The sequence below is a fragment of the Benincasa hispida genome, chromosome 12 (assembly GCF_027475165.1).
Source record: "Benincasa hispida cultivar pf3 chromosome 12, pf3_genome.v1.1, whole genome shotgun sequence".
NCBI classification, from domain to species: domain Eukaryota; kingdom Viridiplantae; phylum Streptophyta; class Magnoliopsida; order Cucurbitales; family Cucurbitaceae; genus Benincasa; species Benincasa hispida.
The window spans coordinates 31,510,005-31,530,070 of NC_143489.1; the positions used below are offsets into that span (position 1 = coordinate 31,510,005).

Below are 20,066 nucleotides of genomic sequence, written 5' to 3' on the forward strand. Positions count from 1 at the left end.
TGATAACTCTAGGCTTGATTTTTCAAAAAGAGGAAGTCAACATAATAATCAGTCTAAAGGGAAGCAACTTATTGAGTTTGTTAGAGTTCAAGAACCAAAGTCTTATGGTTTTACAGCTGCTTACTCTAAAAATTCTATTGAGAAAGAAAACTGTACGTTCAGACAGAGATAAATTTGTCACTACTGTGGCAAAGTGGGCCATAAACGTTCTTTTCCCTATCAGCTATTGAAAATTCTTCATAGACCCACTTATTCGACAGAGCTCCACACTTCTCTCAAAATTACCATCAAAGACAGATAAAAAATAAAATAAATGTGGAAAGAGAAGAACATCTAGAACATATGAAATGTTGTATTGTCCTCTCTCAGATTTTCTACCAAAAGAGATTAGTACTTTGATAGTGGAAACTCTCGTCATATGACTGGTGAAAATAGTTATTTCTCTGTCTCAAATCTATTAGCTCAGGAAAGGTCACTTTTGGTGATGGTGCTTGTGGTAAGATCATTTGGAAAGAGAAACTAAATTACCCGGGTCTTCCACAATTGAATGATGTAATGTTGGCTGAAGGGCTTACTACCAATCTTATTAGCATTGGTTAGCTATGTGATGAAGGTCTAAACGTGAGTTTTACCAGAGATAAATGTGTTATTACAGACGATGTCAAAGCTCTTGTCATAACAGATACACTCACTTCTGATAATTGTTATCTATGGACTTCTGACAATTCCTTGGAGGTTTATTATCTCTCTAGGCAAGATGAAGCTAACCAATGGCACAAACGCCTTGAGCATGTGAGCATGAAGACTATATAGAAGGCTCCTAGCAAAAATACTATATCTAGACTCCCATTTTTACCTGCATCCACTGGAATTATATATGGCAATTGCCAATTAGGAAAACAAACTCACACTCCTCACAAGTAGACAAGTCACTCTGGTTCATCTTGCGTTCTAGAACTTCTTCATATGGACCTTATGGGTCCCATGCAGTCAGAGAGTTGGGGAGGCAAAAGATATGTTTTAGTTGTTGTTAATGTTGGGGTTGGTACCCTAAATCTCGTAGGGTCCTATAATTTATATTTTTAATGTACAAACATCTTATTTGTTTAATAAAATATATGATGTTTTGTTTCAATTTGAGTTGCATTAACCACAAACCAATAAACTAACATTGAAGGTTATCTTGTTGCTTAAACATGTATGTAGAGGCATACGGGTGGATCATATTTAACTGTTGACTTAAATGGCCTGTAATAGATGGATAACGCTGGATACCTTATTCTGGTGGCAATACGAGTATGGCTGTAAACCCCGAACCCTACTTTCCCTAACTAAGTATGTTAATTATGTGATTACAATTTTAAGTAGGTTTACTTATGAGGAATGTTATATTGTAGGGAAAATGAAGGAAAAGAAGAAGGGAAAACCTGAAATATTGTGCTGAAACACCTCGGGTAGACTTGTGAATTTAGCCGAGAGTGCTTTTGGTAAGATAAATTCTAAATCCTTACGAAAAATATTAAGTTTGAGATTTATGTTGAACAAGGCTGGAAGGATGCTATTAAGAATAATATGATTATTATTATTATCATTAGTATTATTATTAGTTTTGTTATTAAAGTCTGAATGGAAATATGGAATTAAATAATTTTTTGATTATTTAAAAAAAAGAAAGAAATAGAAAAAGGTACAAGTCGATGGTGGAGGTTTAAGTGGGATGATGGATCACTCTTTCCCCATTTTACTGCTGACATTCATCCTCTTCCAAACTGAAACAAGTGAGGACTCTTCAGTTAGGCATCAAATTGGAGAAGAAGAAGAAGATTTAGGGTTGAGTGGGATATAATTTGAAGAAAAACTCAGGGAAATTCAAAGAAGAATTGAAGCTGGTTTGGAATTCGAGTAATCTGGACAAGGTATGATGTTCGAACGATAAATTGTTGTAGAGACCGAGTTTGGAGCTGAAAATTTAAGGTTAGTAAGTTAACTAATTTCTTAATAACTTTTGTGAAGGATGCCTGAGCTAAATGTGAAGGAAAACAGGTGAAATTGTAGGAAGAAATGACTGGTCTGGAATTCGAGTAATCTAGATAGGATATGATGTTCGAAGGATAACAGAGTGTAGAGATCTAGTCGAGAGCTGAAGATTTAAGGTTAGTAAGTTAACTAATTTCTTAACAACTTTTGTGAAGGATTCCTAAGCTAAATGTGAAGGGAAATAGGTGAAATTGTGGAAGAAGTGACTGGTCTAGAATTCGAGTAATCAGGACAGGGTATGATATTCAAAGGATAACAGGCTATAGAGATCGAGTCTGGAGCTGAAACTTTGAGTTTAGTAAGTTAACTCAGTTATTAAAAACTTTTGTGAAGGATTTCTAAGTTAAATGTGAAAGGAGACTGGTAAAACTATAGGAAGAAACGACTAGTTTGGCATTTCAGGTAGTCTGGAGCAGGGTGGAGGACTTTCGGGTTATCTGTTGAACGAAGAAGAGCTAGACCCTGAAATTTGGAGGTCTCGCTGGTTTTGCTTAGTCTCGCTAGTTGCTTGGTCTCGCTGGTTTTTCTTAGTCTCGCTAGTTACTTGATGGGGATCTTAAGGAATCTAACAAAGGAAATTAAACTATTTCAGGCCGAGGAGAGCTAGGAGAAGCTTAAAAACCATTAAGAGCCCGGGACAAGTAGCGAGTGACTATGATTGCTTACTAAATGTTTTAATAACTTATGTTTTAAAAGGAAGTTTATTCTCATGCTAAGTTATTTACGAGAAGTTTCAAGCAAATTAAGCTTTCTTATAATATTAACACATGGTATTTACTTACAGTTATGGAGCATATTCTAATGTAACGTATACTAGTTTTATGTGAAGTGTCATTACATATTACAAAGAGAAAAGTACATGTTGAATGTTTAAAGATTAAGTACTTTCCATGCTTAAGAGCATGCGTTGAAGCTTTAAGTATTCTTGAAAACTATAGCTGAGCTAAGTTTAGTATCATAACTTTCGTCAAGCATGTTTATGGAAATGTTGCTTAAATTTATGTTTATGTTGATACTGAGGGACATAGATAAGGTATCTGAGCAGCTTGATACTGAAGGACATAGAGAAGGTATTTGAGCAGTAGAACCTAAGGTATGACGGTACTTAGTAAATACCACATGCACATAGGTAGTTCAACAATGAGAAGTCGATGTATGGGTCTTTCTTGGCTATGACTTGATGTTGGGAATTGGAACAGAAGGTGTTCATTCTCAACTAAGGATACGATAGTAATAAAAGAACAATGTTATATTTTATTTTTTAAGATTTATAAGAAAGTTGCTTGACATGATTTCAGTTTGAACCCTAACTATTTAATGTTAAAGTTTTAAAGCATGAGATTTCTAGTTTTACTTAAGTCACTCACTGGACAAGTAGCTCACTTTGTTTTAATGTTTTTTTACCCCCAGGTAGCAGTCAAGTTCCTAGAGGTTGACTCTACTGTTGCTCTGCCACTCAAAAATCCTACTGAGGAAGAAAGAGTTTGGGTGGATGACTGTATATATTGTACACATGTTTTGGGGTTTATAGGGACTAGTAGTTATGTTCGGGACCTGTTGCATCTAGTTTTGTATATATGTGTTGGTTGTATGTTAAGTATTGTAAAACCCTATGATCACAGATGTTGTAAACTTTAATGGTTCTATTATGTATAAATGTCTATGATTAGAAGTTGTTTGTGCATGTTAGGGTTCTAGATAGGTTATGTATGTAAGTTAGGCAGTAAGTACCAGCAAAAGGGTTGGTAACTACTGTTGTCACATCTCCTTTCAGGTTAAGAGGGTAATCTTGGAAGAGGTGTGACAATCTTGGAAGTGGGTTAGAATGACCACTTTTTAGATGTTATAATTATTCTAAAGTATTGCAAATGATTTGATCTTGATCATTCATGTAGAGACATGTGAGCGGAGATATTCTATACAAAGGAGTTCGTATAAGACCGGACCACAAAATGTTTAATCTCATTATATAATGCCGTTCATAATAGAGACTTACGTTTCACCAAGATGACCATAGGTAACATGATCTGAATCTTGAGTGAGTTGTGAACTCCTACCTATGAAGGTGGTCTTTTGATTTGTATGGGTGAGAGTGACCAGATCGTTGACTTAATAAGTCTACTATTTTGGGGATTCGTCTGATTGGGGAGATGAGAACACGACTACACGAGAAAGATTCACTCATTCCCTAACATCGGGGTAAGTAGATAAGTTGCTCCCTTAAGGACGAATTTCGGGGCTTGAACAATATGACCTTACACCCTCTTTTGGTCCAAGAGAGGTTTGGTCATAGTTGGACTATGATTTATTGTTCATTAGAGAGATCAGTGGTACTTAAGGAGTTAGATGTAACTATAAAGGCAAAACGGTAATTTTAGCCTAGCAATACTTACGAGTAATTTATGAAGGGTCATCGTACTGTCGATTGGTTATATCCAATAGACACAGAAATATATCCTTAGTACGAAGAGTGCAGCTGACTGTCTTTAATGAAGTGTCTGTCAGTTAACGAACGATGAATATTTGAATTAAAGGAGTTCCGTTGGAGCTTCAAGCTGCATGTCCATGAGGTCCCCTCGGTAGCTCAACGGAAATAAATGAGAATTAGTTTTTGGATTAATTTGAATTGTTCAAATTAATTAAGGAAATAAATTCTATATGATATAATTAATTTAATTTAATTATATAATCACGATAATGTAAGATACATTATAATATAAAGAATATTTTAGAGAAAATAAATATTTGAATATGATCCAAATATTAATTATATGAATTTGGATTCATATAATTAAATTTAATATAAATGGGATTTATATTAAATATCATTGTTGAGATAATTAAATTATAGGTGATATTGGATTGGATATAATATTAAACTATAGGTTATATGTTATATGATATAACATATATTTCAATATATATATATTATGATAAAGTGGTTATCATATAATTATATAATAAAGTTTTTTTTAATTAAAATTAATTATTTTATTAATTTTAATTTAATTTAATTTTAAAATAGTTTTACGAAGGGAGTTGTAACTCCCTCCCTTTTTTTCTCTCTACAACGTGATAATGGGAGGGGGTTGAACAATTATTTCATCTTCTTCTTCTTTGGGTTTTATAGAATCGTTTTGTAAAATCAATCAACCTTTCCCAACTACTATCTCTTCTCTGCTCTATTAATCTCTCCATCTCCCTCATTCAAAATAGTTAGAGCCCTACATCCTCCTGGAATCTCACACAGGGAATACCAAGGTCTCCTTCACGTGGTGCCCAATTGAAGTTCGAGGGTTTTTCCAGTGAAGAACGGTCTTCAAAGGTAAGGGTTTCGAACCCATTTTATTAATGTATTTCATTTTTTTAGCATGCTATATTTTTTCTGAATTAAATGCATGAATTTGTTCTTCTACTGTAAAATTTTATATACTGTGAATTTTGGGATTTGGGTCTGATCCCCACTTCCACTCAAGGGCTTTTAATAGGGTTCGTTCAATTAATGACTTCTTCAAATACACTTGAGTTTTTTTTCTACGTGATAAATCAAATACATTTTTTTTTTTTATTTTGTAAGCTCCTTGGCTTCAATTACAGTGCAAATTTTTTTTTAATGTGATATGAATTCGAAGTGATCATGGTAGTTGATAACTCTCAATTTACTACGTTTTGCCAATCAGCTGGAATTCATCATGAATCTCAACTCCCATTACTCCCCAGCAGAATGAAGTTGTGGAAAGGAAGAACCGGATTCTTCAAGAGATGGCTTGCACGATGTTACATGCTAAACATATGCCATTCCAATTTTTAGCAGATGCCTTGAATATAGTATGTAACATACACAATAGAGTTGTTTTACGGCCAAGAACCTCGAGCACAATTTATGAAATATGGAGAGGGAGAGAACAGAATGTGAAATGTTTCCACATTTTTTGCAATACTTGTTACATCCTGGTTGATATAGAGGGTAAATGGAAATGGGATTCTGATAATGGGCAGAAATACACGTTATTACAGCACAAATAAGTAAAACAATGAGGGAATATGACGGTAAAAATATACAAAATCATATAAAAAAACGTTGAACAAAGAATATTGCGATCGCATCCGCCCATCACATAAAAGCAGCTAATTTACTTATTTTGTGCAGGAAAAATGCGTTAGCGCAAGTTAAATTGCGATCGAAGGAATTCGGCGCTCGCGCACATTGGAAGAGTGCGACCGCAAAGTCATGCGAGCGTATGCGCTCGCGAAAATTCGCTTAAGAAAGTGGCCGCATAAAGACAACGCTTCAAGGTGAAAGCATAATAAATCATGATGGGACGGAAAGCTGATGACGATCGAATCTAAATTTAATTGACAAGCCGTTAACGACACACTGTAGCAAGTACATTCAACTTTTCGGTGACCATTAATCGGCGCATCAGACAGAAGATTTAATGACCTCCCATCATTGCAATCATTAGAGAGAAAAGCTTCTTCACCTTGAGCTCTATAAATTACGAAGGCCACCATCATTAAAGGAGTTCGACACAGTTTGCCACATACAGAAGATAAATCATGTACAAATAGATAGTTGTTCATATACTTAGAAGGCAGAGGCGAGCGAAGAAAAGAAAACGTCGAGAGATCATTCCTGGTTAGCTTGAAAGACTGTTGGGAAGCGCTGCAAAAAGAGAGGGCCGAAACTTATGAAAACAAGGATATTCTTCTGGACAGAGAAAAGTAAAAGAACGGTGTAAAAGCCACGGGAAGCAAGACATTGCTACCAGGCTTCTCATCCCTACTTTTCATTGTTGTTTTGTATTCTGAATTTATTTATAAAATAGAATTCTCATCTCAACATCTGTTCAATCTCTTCACATTTCGTATGAGTAGCTAAATTTCCGAATGGGTTGAGAAGTACTTAGCTAGCATGACCTAAGATCTTCACTGTATGCGATCATGTTGTCTTATGTATGCATCGTTTAACCTTTAGAGATTCTTGAGAGAGTTATCTAAAGAAAGAACCTAGAATTGAGAGAGTCAGGTTAGAATCTAGGCTTGAGAGAGTCAGATTAGAACCACATAAGCAAGAAATAGAAACTTAGACATAAGTTTTGTTTGCTATTATGCATCGCATGCACCCTAGAAATAGGATATGGTAGTATGCGATCACCTTGTGTATGTATGTATCATTCATCATCGCATAGACAATAATAGAGACTTAGACATAAGTCCTATCGACATTATCGTATACATCGCATGAGTCCTAGAAATAGGAACTATGGCATTTGCATTGAGAGATGACATACTGTTGTGTGTGTGTAACATGATCGCATAACTTGAACGCAATCTTAGGAAGTGTTAACTAAATGCCTTCTCAACCCGTTCATTGTATACTCATTGTAACTTTCAATTTCATCAACTCTTTACTCGACTCCATCGTATAGGATTTATACTTAAACAAAATACCAACCAACTTATTGTTTTTGCCATCGCAAAGGAATCAATTTTACTAACGCATAGTAACTCAGTAGTCCCTGTGTTCGACCCTAGACTTACCAGGAAACCTAGTGAGATTTATACTTGGGTTTTACTAGGAAAACTTGCATGTGCAACACATAACTCATCATCGCAATTATACACCATTATTTCATCACATTTACAATGCATCAGATTCCTATTCGGATGAAACCATTTTTTTTATATTCCATAAATAGTCGAGCTTACCATGTCTACAATAAACGAAGTCGCACTATAATGGATTCTATTAATGTTGTGATTGATGATGATGCTGCCTCTTTTGGTTCCACTTCTACAGTTGAAGAAGATTCTTGCATCACTCTTCTTGTCAATACTAATGTCCTTAACATATCGTCTGACATGCCCTCTAACATGAGTTTGAAAATCTCTGTGGAGGACAACCTGAATGTTTTTGAGTAGACAGAGGGTAGTAACAAGTAACCTTCCAGCATGGTTCATAAAAATCATCCCCTAGTAACATAATTGGTGAATTTGAAGAAGGGGTGTAAACCACGTGGAAAGATAAAGTCAACTATCTTGAGATGATTAGTAATATATGCTTCACTTCCCTTATTGAACCAAGAAGTTTCAAAGAAGCTCTTGAAGATGGATGTTGGATTAATGCAATGCAAGAAGAGCTTGAAAAATTTGTAAGAAACGATGTCTAGATACTTGTTCCCGGGCTAGAGTCTGTGAATGCAATTGGCACAAAGTAGATTTTCAAGAACAATATTGATGAGAGTGGCGATGTCACTAGGAATAAAGCCAGACTTATGTCTTACGGGTACACTCAAATAGAAGGCATGCATTTGATGAAACCTTCGCTCTTGTTGTAAGACTTGAAGCTATGCAATTTAAGATCTTTGGTTTTTTCCATCTGGTGGAAAAGCGGCTATTAAAAGGTTTGAGAGGGCCAATGGAATTGATTCCGTGTGCAGTGCTTGAACCACATAATTTGAAAAAATGGTGGGTTGTTTACAGCACAAGAACTTGGTTTAGCTTTAAGGATGGTGCTGTGAAGATTCTAAGTTAGTCCTGGTTTATTATTACTTATCCAAATGAAGTTAGCAATATTCTCCACAGAAACTCCAATTCGACAAGAGTCTTGTCATGGAAGCAAAGATTTCATATCATTTTGAGGGTTGCTTCTACTCTTACTTATCTAAATGAAGAATGTGAGAGGCAAATAATTCAAAGAAATGCGAAGACTTTCAATATATTGCTTGATGCGGAGTTAAATGCTAAGCTTAGGGATTTTGGTTTGGCAGAAGTTTATGACACAGTTCAAATATAAGAGAAGCTAGGGGCAGGAACAATGGGATATCTTGTATTTAAGTATGTTTATTCAGGTATTCTCACTAAGAAGACAGATGTTTATAACTTTGGTGTGGTAGTGTTAGAGGTGGCAATGGGGAGAAGGCCTCTTGATGATAATAGAATTGTGGTTGTTGACTGGGTCTGGGACCTGTGGAAAAAGGGGAAACTAATTGAGGCAGCTGATTCGATGGTTGATGGGGAAGAAGGGGTGGAAATGGAAAGGATGCTGATGATGGGGCTTTCTTGTGTGCATCCAGACAAAAAAAGTGATGAAATCTTCGCACCTGTTGCAAGACTTGAAACTATCAGACTCTTGCTCGGTATTTCTTGCCTTTTGAAATTCAAACTATATCAAATGGATGTAAAGAGTGCTTTCTTGAACGGTTATTTAAAGAAGGAAGTGTACGTTGCTCAGCCCAAAAGTTTTGTGGATCCTACTCATCCTGTCCATGTGTATAAACTCAATAAGGCTCTTTATGACCTCAAACAAGCATTCAAAGCCTAGTATGAACGTTTAACTCAGTTTCTTGTCAACAATGGATACAAACGAGGAGGAGTAGATAAAACTATCTTCGTGAAAAAATCTCATGTGAATTTTGTGATTGTCCAAATTCATGTTGACGATATTGTTTTCTGAGGGATATAATAGGAGATGGTTGACCCCGAACCATATAGTACTTACTACCGGTGCCACGGAGTTCATTTTGGTCATGGTACTAGGAAATGGAATAACGGAAGATCCAATATTTGAAAATTGTGTCAAGAATGACTGGAAAAGTGGAAACAAGACCGGATATAATTTGATCGTTATGAGAAAATCCAAAATCTTTGTAGACAGAACCAATCATTAGTTCCCAACCATGGGGCGAATGGAATCCTATACATAAATCAGTTAATAAAAGAATAGAAGCTCCAGATTATCCCTTTCTTGCGATAGATCCTGTGGGAAAAGTGTCTTTATGAAATAAATGTAGGAAGAATTCGAGATGAGCATGGTAAGAGAATTGTCCTATTTTCTAGAATTTTGAATAAAACAACTAAAGGAAGGAATCTTCATTTCTCAAAGCAAATATGCCAAGAATTTAGTGAAGAAATTTGGTCTTGAAAATGCCAATGTTAAAAGAAATTCTGCTCCAACTCATGTGAAAATATCAAAATACTCTTGTTAAACTCAAGTTGATGAGAGTCTATACAGGAGCATCATTGGGAGCTTCCTTTATTTAAGAATCAGCACATCTGACATTGCTTTTGCTATAGGTGTGTATGCCAGATATCAATCTTGTCCTAAAAACCGTCATTTGCTTAGTGCAAAAAGGATAATCAAATACATACATGGCACAAACAAATATGGCTAACTTTATACGTTTGATACAAATAGCTCATTAGTTAGCTACTATGATGCTGATTGGGCAGGTAGCTCAGAAGACAGAAAGAGTATTTCTGGAAGTTGTTTCTTCTTGGGTAACAACTTGATTTCATGGTTCAGCAAGAAACAAAACTGTGTTTCCTTGTCAATGGCTGACATTGAATACATTGTAGTCGTGAGTAGCAGTACTCAATTGATCTAGATGATGCACATGTTATTAGAGTATGATGTCCCACAAGATGTCATGACTCTTAACTATGACAACATAAATGCGATTAATATATCCAAAAATCTAGTTCAGCATAGTCATACTAAACATATTGACATCAGACGTCACTTTCTCAGCGAAACAAAGACACTCTAGGGTAGAATTGATTGAAGAAACAAAAGGAAAAGAAAAGTTAAGCTTCTCTACCTTAAAATTGTCTAAATGATTGGACCTGGGATAGAAATTCGTCCAAATATTGAAAAATCTACTTCAAGTGATTCTTTCAATCACATGCATGATTTTATAGCCTTGCCTAGAAACCTTAATGAGATTGTCGAATCGTCTATCAATGTTCAAGTAGTAGCTAAGGTTTCTGAGAGTAAATTAATTCCTAATGAAAATCTAGCATCTGGTTTTGGCACTGTTGATTCTATTGTTCATGCTTCTAATACTACTTTGGGAGAAAATGTTGCCATTCCTTGTTATTTTGAGATTGATGAATTGCCTGTACCTATTTAGACTACTGTTGATACCGTTGATGAGTTAGAAGAATCTGAAGGTATGAATGTCTTTGAAGAAAATGCTTTAAAGTCCATTGTTGAAAATATTGTTTCTGCTTCCTCCGTGTTTTATGCTTTTGATTCGCTAAATGCTTATGCGATTCTGGTTTTGGCTTGTATTAGACCTAGTGTAGAGTCTCAAATTGTCAAAGAGAATGTCAATACTTTAGCGGAGTCTTCCTCTTTATCAAATCAATTGTGACTGATGACTAGTTGACTACTAAGATTCCTAAGAATGTGAAACATGCTACTTTATCTAATGATGCTACTAAATCCAGCAATCGAAGTCATGAGAATTGTCCTCATTCTACTCATTCTGATGACAAAAACAATGAAGACAATATTACTATCGGCAAGCTTCGATCAAGGAAACTTGATGTTGGTGGTTCTAATGTTGTTAATGTGAATGTTGATGCCTCCTTTGAGACATCTGAAAATGAATCTGAGAAAACTGCTTCTGAGGAAGCTTTAAACTACGGTTTCAAGAATAGCTCGGGCAATGATGATACTGATTCTGTTTGTGTCACTAGAGCTTATACTCAGACCAAAAGAAAACAGCCAGCTACTTCCAACGTTCTCTCTGTGCCATTGGATGGTGTTTCCTTCCACTCTAAGGAGGGTGTTAGCCCATGGAAGTACATTGTTAAGTGAAAAACTGTAGATGAGAAAGAATTATCTAACCATACTGAAGAATGTATTGAGCTTATGGAGTTGATTCATGCTGCTAGACTTGAACAGACTGTTTTAAACTTGGGACCCTACTATCCACAACTTGTTTGTGAGTTTATTATGAATCTTTCCTTTAGTTTTGTAGATTCAGCTAGCTTAGATTACTTGAGGGTGCATATTAGGCATCATCCATTTGTTTTCTCTACTTCTTTGATCAATCAATTTTTGCATCAAAATGTGCCTGAGAATGTGAAAGAACAACATACTTCCCTCAAAGATTTAGTGTTTGATTTGACAGGAGGAACCCATTCCACATGGCCACGAAGGGGTCAATTGTCTACAACTGTTTTGAGTGTTAAATATGCCCTTCTGCACCAGATTGGCATTTATAATTAGTGCCTCTCATCTCACAAATCAAGCTTATCCATTGCTCATATGACCTTGCTGTATCAGATAGGGACTCAAACACAATTCATTTATGGTGTATTTGTGTTGAACTAGATTGAAATGCATCTCATAAATTGCCTATTAGTTTTCCTCGTGTTATCTGTGGTATTTTGCTCTCCTAGAGTTAGAATCTTTTCTCCTCTACAGAACTTGTTGGGCCCTCTCTAAGTCTCTTCTCCATCAACCCAAAGCTTCTCCAGGGACACCATTTTCTTGATGGGAATACTATCACCATGACTCATCGTCTTCATGATCCAAGCAGAGCATTAATTGAGTCTTCTTTAAGGCATGTCCTTTATCTGCTATCAAATGAATCTCATGGCCTTGAGTCCATGGTGCACAAACTTCAGAAGATGTAAACTGAGGTTGATGAGATACTATATATTATGCGGTTTGTCCTTTCCTGGGATGGAGAAGCTTCTTTTTCTCAACCGAGGAGTTCATTTTTTTTTTTTTTTTTTACAACCAGATAGGGGGAGTGTTAGGAAGTGGAATGTTGTTGTCTTTGATTTTGTTTACTGTTTGATACTTTGTTAAAACTGTTCTTATATTTGGGTTGGTGCTACTCTAAATTTATGGTTTATGGATTGGTTTTGTTCTGGAAGTCCTTGTTGGTCCTTGTTGTTTGGACTTTTTTTGGGCTATAACCGGTGAAGTTATTCCCTTTGTCAAGCCTTTATTTCAGACATCTATATTTTGTTGATGAATGGTTGTTTTCTTTTGTTATGCCTATGAAAAAAATATATAAACTAAAGGGGGAGTTTGTTGGAGATTTGTTTAGTCGGCTTTATATTTTTTATATGGCAGTGGTTTCTGTAAATGTCTCAAATAAAGTTTTAACATCTGTTTGTGATAACAGTGTATTTTCTTGCAAAATATTTTTCTTATCTAGAATTATCCAGCTGTAATATTTCGTCTGATACTTTCCTTTATTGAAGTGCGACCTTTCTATTCCTAGTAGGAACTTTTTTTTTTCCTTTCTTAGATTCGGTTATTTAAAAGAGAATTATGTTTTCCATTTAGTTTAGCCATATTTTTGTTTTATTGAGCAAGACGATTTCTGTTTGAGGGTCGAATTGTTCTGCATTGTATTCTTGCTCATTGGTCACTATTCCGCTGTGTAAGTTCTTCATCTGTTGAAGTTCAACATTTTGAAGTAAATCATAGTTTTAGGGGAGCATAAGTCGTTTCTGCCAGAGAAGGGATTCTCAATATTAGAGGGAGTCTAAGACTCAACTTCGGAGAAGGAGTTCTCCATCTTTAGAGGATCCTAAGATTCATCAATGAAGGAAGTTCCCTGACTTGAGGAAATATATCATTGTGAAAGAAGTCTCCCTCATTGTCGGAAGCCAAAGTAGTTAACACTAATATTGTCAAACTTATGGAAGCCTAAGTACACTTGAGATGGAGTCTCACATCTAGAGGGAGCCTAGGTGATCAATGAGTTGACCTCTACGTGAGTCACTGTATTTATCGAGTATTACAAATAAGTATTGCGTTGTAAACTACTTAACTCTTTAATATTAGTGGATTATCTTTCTTGGGCGCACTGCCCCCCAAACGTAGGTGGATTATCATTGAACTGGGTTACCAACTGTTGTATGTCTTCACTTGTTTACTTGTTGTAGTATTTTTGTTGTTACAGTAGTTATCAATGCTTTCCGTTTAACATCCGTATATTGCGTGGCTAGTCCTCCTAGCGCCTTTTCATTTTCTACTCACTCTTTTTATTCTTTTTTTTTAAAGTTTGCTACGTACTATTTTTATTCTTCTTTTTTAGTTTGTTATGTGTTTTATTTATTTATTTTTTTTAGAAATTCACTGTGGCAATAGTTTTAATTATTATGTGACACTTCTAATTACTATGTTATACAGAGGTATATGGGATGTGAAAAACCGTTATGATGGATTCAAATCAACTTCTTTTCATGTCCCTCTTGATACCAATATCAGTCAACTTAGAGAGTGTATTGGTGTTGAGTTGCAATTTAGTGCATGTCACCAAGTTATTTCTCGACTTACCATGTACAAGAATGAGTTGAATAACTCTAAACTAATCGGAATTGTAGTAGACAGTGACGTTGTTTGGTATATGTTACTTATTTCAGAAGGGTTAGTAAATGATGTGTGTATAGTTGTTGATGTTGACAATTTCAAATATACATAACATGCATAGTAATGTATGTAATCCAATGGATGCAAGTGCAAATACACTGTGTACATATAGTAATAACAGTGACACGATCGTCATTCATAATAGTAGTAGATTATGTGTCCTCTATTTTCGTACTTAAGGATTTGTGTTTCTTCCGAATCTAAGCTTGAAAGGCTGTGTAATGTTTGGTTTTAAAAAAAGAGTATTTATACGTTGTATTTATTGGAGGTTTATTTTTGTTCTCATATTGATTTCACTTTTGTTTGTTTCCAGACATTATAATTGTGCATACACGGTCTAGGGACCTTTTTTTTTTTTTTTTTTTTTTGCCTTCAAACTATATTTTCTTTTTCTTTTTTCTTTTTTTAAATTTTTGGAATAATTTTGGATTCATTTTCAATATAAAATTCCTTCACTTTAGAGATTTTTGAATCACTAGGTTAGATTCTAATTCCTATATTTATGGTAGGCTTGAACTTTTGATTACATTTTAATTTTAAATATTTTGTAATTATATTATTGTTAGGAAAGGTATATCTGTCACTGTTTAAAACTAAATAACTTATATTTTAATTAATTACTTTGTGCTTAGACATCTTTAGAATACAATCTTAGTTTAGATATTTTTCAAAATTACCTATACAAATTAGACATTTGTCTAGTTGTCCCTAACTTTTAATAGATATATTTAAATCTAGCTGAATCCATTTGGGTAAGTATTTGGTTAACCTAGTTTTGAGTCCAATCATTATACGACATAATTTAATTGGATGAGCTAACATTATCGGATAGATCAATACAAACAAGTGACATAATTTAATTTGTCAACTTTTACATCTTTAATTTTAATTTAAGGACACATGTAAATTTGTAATTAATCTCAAATTTATCAATCATTACTTTAAATTAATGACATTTGTAATTAATCCCTTGTAGATTTTCTTTTAATATTCTTTTAAGAGGTCAGTTCCACAAGTTTGGCCCTTTATTTGAGAGGGGAAAAAAAATTGATATTGACTCGCTATAACCCAAAAGTTAAAGTCTTATAATTTCGCCATAACATTTTTCATAATAGGTAAAATACATTTTTTCTAATTGTTGACCTTTAAATTTTTGTTTAATAATGAATATTAATCAAACAAATCCCATATTAGTTTTTAAATTGTTTAAAAACTATAGTCTTCTCTTAGCGGATGAATATATAGATCATTCCCATCATGTTTAAACTTTGGTCATGGAGAGAAGTTATGAAATCACATTAACTTACCTTAAAATTTAGGATACTAAAATACTACATTGATGATAATACAAAAGAGAGCCAAATTAGAGGCTTACAAAGCTAGGCACACACAGATTTTGATATATTCATATAATAATATAAAGATGAGGTTGGGGGAATATAATAAATAATAATGATAGAGTTGAGGATATTAAAAATAAAAGAGCATGGTGTTCTTCAAATGGCAGAGTGAAGAAGTGGCTTGGTGGAGGCCCATTGGTGCAAAATATTGCCAAAGATGTCAAAGAATGTAAAGTTTGCTTGTGAATGAGTGATTTGTAAGGACATGAAACCTTGCCCATCATAATAAAACTTCAACTCTTTTGGATCCATCCAATTTATATCTCCCCTCCATGCCTTTGACCCTCCTCCACTTGTGAAATATTGAAGTGGGCTGCACCAAACAAATTCGGAGGAATTTGAATCACAGACTTCTTGATTCTTAATATACACGAATGAGTAAAATAAGGACATATACCTGTTAATGAGTAAAATAAGGACATATACCTGTTAATGCTGCTTATATGTTGCAAGCAATGGTCATGTCCATTCAAATAGAAATCCACTTTATTTTCCTATAATATTTTGAAATATTATTTCAATTTCATAAAATATTGATGATTGAAATAAATTATCTAAAAATATATCTCGCATTTCACTTTCATCGCATACAAAAATAATGAATTAATATATTTTAATTAATGAATGGAATTTGGGAAAAGACCTCTAGAATGGGGAGAAGGTGGTGAAGTAGTTCTTGAGTATCACCATGAGTTCCAGCACTTTTCAGAGTGTGATGTCCCACAACTATCTTCCATTTTGCATTTGAATCCTTTATTGATGAATCCAATTCCTATATTTTTCCAAATAAATAAAACTTAATTTTCAATTTTAGATTAAATTCTATGAATCAATTGAATTTTTTCTGCTGGAGCTATCCTATTAATTATTTGAGTGGACATCTGTGTGATTTTTTCTAAGTATTTAGTTAACCAATCAGCTTTTTAGTTTTCAAATTTTTCAAAATTGAATTCATTCTTATCTTCAATAATTGTACAAATTTGAAGTCGAGCCATCCATTTTGATTTATGACATCGAATTTATGGATCATGTTTTTAGTTGTTAGATTTTCAATTTTATGTTTCTTCTTGTATCATTTGACATTTCTTAAAGGTTACACTTCAACTTTTACATAAATTTTAAATTCAAAATTTATTTTTTAAAATTATTTTTATATTTAATTTTAAAATTTGATCGATAAAAAATAGAAAACAGAACTTAAAAATTTATGGATAGAAATAGTGTTAATAAATTTAATTTTAAAAATAATGTTTGATAATTATTTTTAGTTAAATTATAAACGCTATTTCCATCCATTGTTTTCTTTATTTCTTTATTTTTATTTTTTTTTTTATTTTTCATGAGTGTTTTACACAATGAACAAAAACTAAAAAAAGTAATTATTGTTTTTAAAATTTGGCTAAGAAATTAAGTGTTTAATTAGAGAAGATGAATATCAAAATAAAAAAGTGGTAGTAAAACAATTATAATTAAAAAAAAAAAACTAAATAGTTATCATTGGATATAAACGACAATTATTCTTCACATTTGTGAATTTAGTAAATATTTTAATTTCTTATTTTTAAAAAATTGAACTTGATCATCAAATTTAAAAGAAACAAAAGCTAATGAATGACCTTGACTTTACAATCAAATTAAAGAAATGATTATCAAAGGACTACCACACAATTTATTGAAACATTAATAAAATGATTAGTTAAGAAAAAAAAATTGCACTTACCTTGAGAAGGGTAGAAAGGTAATTTCGTCTGGGTAAAATACCCTTCCAATCATAAACTTCATCTTCAGGATCAATAAAATACTTGTCCACAAAGGGGGTTGTGTCCACAAAGAAGAACTCCACAATTTCTACCAATAAAAAATATATTACTTATTAATTCTAGCAATATTTATTATCCTTAAAATTTTAGTTTTTTAGTTCAACAATTTGCACAGTAAAAGATCCAAACTTTATATGAATAGTTAAAATTCTATTCTATTCTATTTTAACTGTTATATTTAAATTCGAGTCAAACTTATATTGGTCTTAAAATATTTTATCAATCGAAACGAAAACAAATTAAAAATAATAATTCACGGATTAAAAAAGATTATTTATGAATTATGATCTTGAAAAACACAACCCAATTAAAAGAATATTTAATAAATTAATGCTTATAGTTTACCTGTATCAACAATGAATGATCTTAAGCAAATCCATCTATTATCCAATTTTCTCAAAATTGGGCTCAGTTGGGCCTCAACATCTCCTCTATAATCATGATTACCCAAAACTGGAAGGAAAAAGAGAAAAAAAAATTCTTTCTATTGTCATTAATATTACTAATAGTTTGATTATAAAATATTTTGGATCAAAGGGTTCCATATTTACCACTGTACCACTCCTTTTGCAAGCTTGGTGCATTGTATATTTTGGAAAATGACTCCTCAAATGCTGAATCCCCGGTACCCTTTAGTCCCCTATCGTAAAAATTATCACCCGTTGAAATTACGAAATCAACGTCCAGTTTTTCTCCAATGATTCCCATCTATAAAATAAATAAATAAATAAAATAGAAGTGGTAGTTTACATATATGATATTTGCTATTTCTTTTTCCTGAAAATTAAAAATTTTAAAATAATGTTAGAAATTGGTTTGAATTTAGTTTATATTTTGAAAATTTGGAAATATTTACTTTAGGGAAAAGCAAAACAAGTTGTTAAAGCAAAAGATAAGATTACTATCTTTGCTTGAAGGTAGAGAAATTGGAACACTCGTGCAACACACAATGTTCGTCCTTAGCTTAACATTACCCAACATATTACATAATAGTAATAATTATAATAAACGAAAAAATGGAGGAAAGTTATTTAATTCTACTTTAGTTTCTTTTTTCAAGAATAAAAAAGACATATAAATTTTGATTGATGGAAAATTACTGCGAAATGGCCCACCTCTCCAAATTATATTCCAAGAATATCTTTTTCTTATTCGGAATAATTCCCCGAATCTTTAAATTATACCTTTAGTTTATTCCATTTCTTATAGAAACATTAAATTTCAATTATTTTTGCCAAATTATCTGTGTTTTATATTGTTTTAGTTTTGTACTTCAATTTCTAAAATTAGCTACCAACTTTAATTAAATCTAAAAACAAGTTATTGAAGTTAATTTGAAAAACGAGGGAAAAAAAGTAGATTAATATTGGACTAAATTTTTTATGGATGAGATTATTTTTAAAATTTATTGAAAATATTAAAACTAAATTTAACAAATTTTTAATTGAATGTGAGAAATTAGAAACTTGTGCTCTATGATTCTAAAAGAAAATGACAATACATTGATAAAAATGTTGGAACTCCTACATCTTGTTCTTCATCATAAATTTAGAAATGAATTGTAAAAATACAGCATACTATTTGTGCACGCAATACTCCAATTTCTATTTTTTTTTTATTATAGAATTCATAAGTTCGAATTCTCAAAATTATAACATAATATTAAAAGAATAATATATAAAATTGATAATACAAAATAAAATATGTTTTCACATATAAACTTTGTTTCGTAACATTTTAATTTTGACTAAATTATAATTAATAGAGATGGGAGCACAGGAGAGACAGGACCTGAACGGCGACTTGAGATTGGTTGTAATCTCCGTTACGTCCCCAATCTCCGACGACCAGAAGGCTGAGAGAGCCGTCGTCTTTGGAGGGATGGGCGAAGCGCTGAAGCTCGGCACCGGTAAAAACGACGCCGCTCAATATAAAAACGAGGCAGAGAAGAACCCGGACATGGCGGTTGGAAGCGGCGGCGTCCATGGCGAAAATCTGCCGGACCGGAGGGACGAAAAGAAACCGAGGATATGTTGAAACTGAGAAAGACGAAGAAAGAAAGAGGGGTGTTTTTGCATTTATATATGTGTGCCAACCCAAGCCGTTTTCTAGACGGAATCAATTAAAGAAACTTAAAATACTTATTCATTAGGAGTTTAATCAAAATATATCTTAAGTTTTAAGTCCATGAGAGTTTATTTTTATTAAAACTAGCTAAATAATAATAATGTTTTTACCTATGCATATATTTTAAAATTTTATAGGGAAAATACATCTAAGTGATGGATCAATTTTTATAAATTTAAAATTTATTGAAAACGTTGGACTAAGAGACCAAAATGGTACTTAAATTTACTACATTGTTTTGATATCTAAATTCTTTTTATCTTTAAATTTATTTATTTATTTTATTTTGGATTCGATAACCTTTAAAATGCCTATCGTGTGTGGAGTAGAGCTTCATGTTAAGGATCTCATATTAAAAATATGTAGAGACCTCACAATCTTTTAAAACAATTATATGAATTAGTCCCAGTATCAATTGGTTTTAAAATGAAATTATATGTTTATCATAGTCGGTGAAACTTAAACAGGTATTTGGTAAAAAAAAATAAAAAACTC

The 20,066-nt window shown here is 33.0% G+C and overlaps 1 protein-coding gene across 3 annotated transcripts; it reads right to left on the reverse strand.

The window, feature by feature from the left end:
• Positions 1-15,499: 15,499 nt before the first annotated feature.
• Positions 15,500-19,635, reverse strand: LOC120092821 (purple acid phosphatase 3-like). 3 transcript variants are annotated; one of them, XM_039051026.2, is made up of 7 exons: positions 19,236-19,635; positions 17,996-18,152; positions 17,790-17,897; positions 17,345-17,472; positions 16,268-16,396; positions 16,051-16,118; positions 15,500-15,937 (listed from the first exon to the last, which is right to left on the reverse strand). In XM_039051026.2, the coding sequence occupies exons 1-7, from the start codon at positions 19,428-19,430 to the stop codon at positions 15,721-15,723; spliced, it is 1,002 nt and encodes a 333-aa protein (XP_038906954.2). In that variant the 5' UTR covers positions 19,431-19,635; the 3' UTR covers positions 15,500-15,720. The 3 variants fall into 3 exon arrangements, with proteins under 3 accessions (XP_038906954.2, XP_038906953.2, XP_038906952.2); XM_039051025.2 differs by having other exon boundaries at positions 16,022-16,118; positions 19,236-19,583; XM_039051024.2 differs by lacking the exon at positions 17,790-17,897 and having other exon boundaries at positions 19,236-19,583.
• Between the last annotated feature and the right edge of the window lie 431 nt (positions 19,636-20,066).